The sequence below is a fragment of the Sinocyclocheilus anshuiensis genome, unplaced genomic scaffold (genome assembly GCF_001515605.1).
Source record: "Sinocyclocheilus anshuiensis isolate Anshui unplaced genomic scaffold, SAMN03320099.WGS_v1.1 scaffold1613, whole genome shotgun sequence".
NCBI classification, from domain to species: domain Eukaryota; kingdom Metazoa; phylum Chordata; class Actinopteri; order Cypriniformes; family Cyprinidae; genus Sinocyclocheilus; species Sinocyclocheilus anshuiensis.
The window spans coordinates 69,986-76,743 of record NW_015540941.1 but is presented as its reverse complement, the minus strand read 5'-3'; the positions used below and the strand labels follow the sequence as shown (position 1 = coordinate 76,743).

General features: G+C 34.9%; 1 protein-coding gene across 2 annotated transcripts in view; it reads left to right on the top strand.

Moving 5' to 3' along the window:
* The first annotated feature begins 5,276 nt into the window (after positions 1-5,276).
* LOC107689604 (far upstream element-binding protein 3-like) overlaps positions 5,277-6,758 on the top strand; it is a 34,924-nt gene continuing 33,442 nt past the window's right edge. For both annotated transcript variants that reach the window (XM_016487650.1, XM_016487648.1), the window contains exon 1: positions 5,277-5,441. In XM_016487650.1, coding sequence (XP_016343136.1) covers positions 5,349-5,441 — 93 coding nt within the window. In that variant the 5' untranslated portion in view covers positions 5,277-5,348. The remainder of the gene's footprint in view (positions 5,442-6,758) is intronic.

Sequence of the window (6,758 nt, the reverse complement as noted above, 5' to 3'; positions counted from 1 at the left end):
TTAAAATAAAAATAATGATTAAAAAAAACAATTTATAATTTATATTATTATATTTAGATATTTGTAGTTGGGGAAAAATGAATGTAATTAAAATAATTACATTAATAACAAAATTTCTAATAATAAAAATTAAAATAAAAAGTAAAAATAAGTAAAAAAATGTATATTTCTATTTAAAAATAAAAATAATTAATAATAAAAATAAAAGTATAATAATATAACACATTAGTATGATCCATCAAATCTGATTTCAGTGTTTTCTAGCAGAAAATAAAAACGTTTAATGATGAGGTCATTAAACTTGATTCATACTTCACAATTAAACTTCATTATTGTGATGCGTTTCCTGTAAAGCGCTGTAAGTGAACTGTAAATGATGTTTGTGTGAAGCTCATTTGCCCAGAAAGCTTTCATGAGTTCCTCCCTCGTCTGCTGTAATCGCCAGACGCCACTGAAGTCTGTCCCTCTCAGAGCATGCTGGGAGAAGCGCACGGACTACTGCATTTACCTGTTATTAGCTCACAGACAACACAGTGCACGCACACAGCTCCAGCTGCAGGAGAAAGAGGAAAACAGGACAGGTGGAGAAGAAGAGAAAGAGGAGAAACGAGGGAGGGCCGACCGCAGAAAGACACAAACTGTGGGAAAACATCCGTAATTTTCACCGCAGGGCCTCGGTGTAATTGAGTTGTTGAGAGTGTCTGTACCGGGAGTCTCAGAAACCTCCCTTCGCTTTATTTTTAAGCAAAGAATTTGGGATTATTACACTGCAAAAAAATAAAAAATGTCCAGTACACTCTTAAAACTAAAGGTGCTTCACAGTGATGCCATAGAAGAACCTTTGTGTCTAAATGGCTCCATAAAGAACATCTGTCTCACAAAAGCTACTTTGTAGCGAAAGCAGGTTCTTCAGATTGTAACAAGGTCAGAAAGAGACGGTTCTTTGACTGAATGGAACCAAAAAAGGTTCTTCTGTGGCGTCTTTATTCTTAAGAGTGAGAACATCCTTAAATCAAGATTCAGTTGAAGCAAAAGGACTTGCGATATGAAGCTTGTTTACTGAAAAATTGATCTATGAGTTTAGGTTTAAAACTAGAAAGATATCTGCTAATGGGTTCAGAAAAATTATCTTGTTTTCCTTTTGAGTTCAGTTTTTCTGACCCCTTCTGCAGATATTTGTTCTGTTTTAAGCAAAAACTCACTTCATTTTGATGATTATTTTTTTCGAAAAACACATCCATCATAGAAATGAATACTATATATATTATGCTTACTATATATATTGATATATATATTTCTAACAATAGTTACAGTTTTAAGTATAATCATTTCAACTTAAAAAAATCAAGTTGAATCTCGCATAACTTTTTAAAATGCAGTCGAAATTGGTTACATTATTTTGATTTCGAGTTAAATTATATAAAACTGATTAAAACGTCAAGTTCAATCTCATTTGACTCAAAAAATGAAGCTGAAATTAATAAATTAATTATTAGTTAATTACTAATTAATTAATTAATCTAATTGAGGTGAATCTCGTAGAATTTAAAATGAAGTTAAGATCGGTTAAATAATTTTCAACCGAAATTATATTAAACTGATCTATAAAATTGTATTGAATGTTGCGTAAATTAAAAAATGAAGTTGAAATGGATTGAATTATTTTGATTTCAGCTTAAATTATATTAGACTGACTTAAAAAATCAAGTTGAATATTGAGTGTAACTTATAAAAAGAAGTTGAAATTGATTGAATTAATTTGATTTAAAATTAAATTATATTAAACTGGTCCCAAAAAATTGAGCTATATTATATTGAGCTAAATTATAAAGTATGGTTAAACTATTTTGATGAGTTAAAGTGATGGCCATGACTTACTGATCATATCATTTTTTACAGTATGGTATATTAAATCATAATATATTTTTGTGACAGCAGTGGTCTTACAGTGTTTTTTAAAATTAAAGTAACAAGTTTGGTGGTAACTACGGTAACTACGGTAACTACGGTAACTCAATGTATGCTTCAGACACGGGTCACGACGAGGCGTTCCCCATAGCGACCCCTAGAGGACGCAGTGTCTCGTTCCCTACTCAGGGAACCATGGTTACATAAGTAACCTGAGACGTTTTCTATAATCCCAGCTCACAAAAATACATTATAAGAATGTTTTGGTATGTTCCCATTAAGTTATGAAAATGTTATTTCTGAAAGTTCTTAATGTTTTAAAAGCATTTTTTTGTTTGTGAAATGTTTTAAAAATGTTAAGGGAACATTCCATTTTTTTTAATCATTTCGCAAGCATTATGGGAATGCTACTTTTGAACGTTCTCTGAATGTTCTGAAACAAGTAACATTAAAAAAAAAATAAACGTTAGATAAACGTCCAAACTGTTTCAGAGAAAATAACGTTGTGAGAACGTGTAATTATAACATCACTTAAAGGTTACAAAAATGTTTCTCACAACGTTCTACTAGTGTTACTTTTACGCGAAATGTAACATTATTTGAATCATGACGATTTTTAATTTTCTACGATTGTTGAGATGTCCAGTTTTCTTGAATGTTATTTAAATGTTAAAAAAAAAATTCTGATATTAAACTGACTTAAAACATTTTTTTTTGCTGAATCTCATAGAACTTGAAATGAAGTTAAAATTGGTTAGATTATTTTGATTTCAACTGAAATTATATTAAACTGATCTATAAGTTGAAATTTTGATTTCTGCTTGAATTATTAAACTGGCTTAAAAAATCAAGCTGAATCTCATTTAACTTAAAATGCAGTTGATGGTTGGTTAAATCATTTTGTTTCTTATGTTCATCAAGTACAAATAGCATCATGAAGACGCTCTGTGAATGTTGATGATGATGAAAGTTATAAGGATGTTCATAAATGTTACTTTTAGAACATTTGGTCCAAACATGAACCCCTGATGAATCTATTAGATCTGTTTTCATGGTTTTGTTGAGTTCAGACTCTGGCTTCTGAGGGCTTTGCACACGCATGTGCTTCGCTCTGGTCTCACGGCTGCAGATTCACACTCATTATGCATGCAGAAACTCAGTCATAACTGCTTGCAGAAGAACCGCAGTTACTGATACACTTCTAGCCCTTGAGGCCCGAGATCACGTCAAAACGCTGTTTGATTCATGTGTGAAAGTGCACCAGATCAATCTCAGCTTCGTCTGTCGGATCAGGAACGCTGGGTGATAAACGCCTGAGGTCAACAGGTGGATGAAAACCAGCATCTCAAAGGACCTGTTTATCCTTGAACCGCTCAACATGTCTAGGAAAATTATTTTGCAGTCTGCATGAGTTTGAAGACTGGTTTATTGCTCATATATGCAGGTGAAAGTTCGCCCTCAGGCCATCAGGATGAGTTTGTTTCTTCATCAGATCTGGAGAAATGTAGCATTGCATCAGTGTCTCACTGCAAGTGAATGGGTGCCGTCAGAATGAGAGTCCAAACAGCTGATAAAAACATCACAATAATCCACAAGTAATCCACAGCACTCCAGTCCATCAGTTAACATCTGGAGAAGACAAAAGCTGAAACTAATCCAGCATTAAGACGTTTTTAACTAAAATACGAGTCCATAATCCATAATAACTCTTCCTCCAGTGAAAAAGTAGATCTGCTATTGTAACATATTAGTTTAGAGCTGTTTAAACGCTGCTTGATCTGTGCAGATTTCTCTCCTGATTCACACCGGAACACTTTTTCACGTTATTATGGATTATAGACTCGATTAAAAACGTCTTAATGCTGGATTAGTTTCAGCTTTTGTCTTCTCCAGATGTTAACTGATGGACTGGAGTGCTGTGGATTATTGTGATGTTTTTATCAGCTCTCGTTCTGACGGCACCCATTCACTTGCAGTGAGACACTGATGCAATGCTACATTTCTCCAGACCTGATGACGAAACAAACTCATCCTCATCTCAGATGAGCACATTTTAATAGCATCTCTCAGAAGTATAAACTGTGTTATATGAAATAATTGATTTACATGAACCAATGCTAAAAGTACAATAAGGTTCAATGAATCGAAGAAGACATGCTGGTTTATTAATATGCATTGTTATACTGGTGCATAAAAAAAACGTCACGATGAAACAAATGTAGCGACAGATCTCTTCATCTGAGTGTAACAAATGATCATTAAAGAATAGATGTGGGGCGGGGCTTGGTTCTGTGCATCAGTTGTTGAGATGTGGGCGTGGCTCTCAACGTTATATGCAAATAAGTGTGAGCATTTGGTGGCGGAGCTTAAGAGCACTAAATGATCCAGTCATTTTCACTATGATTTTTTTGATTAGACATTACAAAGGCAAAATGAGCAAGTGATGCAATGCTGCATTTCTCCAAAACAAACTCATCCCGAACCTGACGGCCTTGACTTCTCAAAAATGCTCACCAAAACGATCATAGCAGACCGATCTACAATTAAGTTCAGAATCTGCCCTATATATATATATATATATATATATCACATTTCACACTCATGGCTCAAATATTTACGAATGTCTTTCAGCTGACAAAACCAATTTGCATAAGCAGGTCTAAAATTGATGGCAATTTTAATGCCAGATGTTCTCAGATGTTTCCACATGTTCATCATAACCGAGCTGAATAATAACTCATAACTCATCCTGATGATCGAGTGCTTGCTGTAAAGCACTAAGAACGCATAGGAGCTTTCATCACAGTTTTTCATTGATTAATCTATTAATTGATCAGTTAATAATAATGTTTCACCCAGTAACACGAAGATGTTGTTGTGGAATATCACTGGTGCTAATAATATGGTTTAGTGATATAAAATGAGCAATGCAAGTTATATAGCCTCGCAAAATTCATACACAATGCTTTACATAAAATAATATGCATATATTTACATATAAAATGATAATAAATATAATACAAATAAGAAATAAAAAAGTAAAAAATTGAATTAACTATGCTTTATGATTTACATAAAATAATATGAATATAATAAATATAAATGCATATATTATATTACACTAATGCAAAAAGTATCCAAAAACAATAATAAATAAATTAATTAAAAATGTAATATTTCCCAATGAACTGATTGTCAAGTAAGATCAGGTTAAGTTTAAAATGTAATAAAATCAATTCGTCATTAAATAAGTTAATAATAATCAGTAATAATGTACAGTGTGGTGCGCCATGCGGTGTAAGAACCACGTGCGTGAAGTCTCGCAGAGTCTCGTCTCTCGCTGAGGTCTCGCGTTGCTCCCGCGCGCGTTTCCTGTTCCGGGGTCGGTCGTGTACGCTGAGTGTGTGTTTATGTGCTCGTGTGTGTGAGTGTGTGTGACGATGATGATGGCGGAGCTGGTGCAGGGACAGGCCTCGGTGGCTCAGCCCGGGATGAAGGACGGATTCGCGGACCCCTTCCACCGCGCGAGACAGGTAGACGCGCGAGTGAGCGTGAGAAGGCGAGCGTGAGTGTGTTTGACGCGCGTTCCGAGCGAGAGCGTGTAACGTTAGCTGTTAGCCGCTAGCTCTGTAGGAGCTTTAAAAACTCCAGCACACACACACACAGATTAAGGCCACAACACAACAGCCGTAAAACACAATTTACACGCGCTCGAACCGCGCAACATCGCGCTGACAACAACTTTCCCGCCGCCCGCTCGACCACAAGCTTCAAAAAAGCACTGCTGCAACCTGTTGTTGTCTCTCTCTCACACACACACACACACACACACACACCTACCTTAAAACTTACTTCAACACGCGGCGAGCTCCAAAAGGTTCGTGCGTCGCGTGAAGTTGGTTGTGCACGTTGACACTTGTGTTAAAGCTCACACACACACACACACACACACACACGCTCGTGCAGTGGATCCTCAGAGGTGATCATGTGCTCGGAGCACTTTTAGGACTGAAGATCGAACTTCATCTGTATGTGTGTGTGTTTCACATCATGATGCTTGTGTTCTTCAGAGGCCTTGTGCTTCTGCTCACATCACAACCTTCATCTGACCACTACATACAGCTCTGCATGCAGTACATCTGCTCAGATGAAGATTACTCTTATTAAACATGCTCATTTCATTGTTACATACAGCTCTGCATGCAGTACATCTGCTCAGATGAGCACTTTTTAATACTCATAATCTTCATCTCACCGGAAATACTACATGCAACACTATATGTCATGGTAATATGACGATTATAATGATTAAAAGTGCTCATTTTACCATTACATACAGTATTGCATGTAGTATATCTACTCAGATCAGCACTTTTGATACTCATAATCATCATTTTACCATTATGTATATGGTATTGCAAATAGTACATCCGCTTAGATTAGCACTTTTCATTTTCATAATCTTCATGTCAGCAGTTATACGGCATGCAGTATTATATTTAATGATAAAATAGAGATTATGGCTATTAAAAGTTTGCATATGAGCAGATATAATACATGCAATACTGTGTGTGTAGTAGTAAAATAACTGTTATTATTAAAACTCCTCTTTTTGCTATTACATATAGTATTGCATGTAAATACTACATCCAATACTGTATGTAATCGTAAAATGAGCACTTTTAATAATCATAATCTTAATTTTACCATTGCATACAATATTGCATGTAGTATATTTGCTCAGATATAGATTGTAACTATTAAAATTGCTCATATGAGCATATATACTACATGCAATACTATATCTAATGGTTATATATATATATATATATATATATATATATATATAT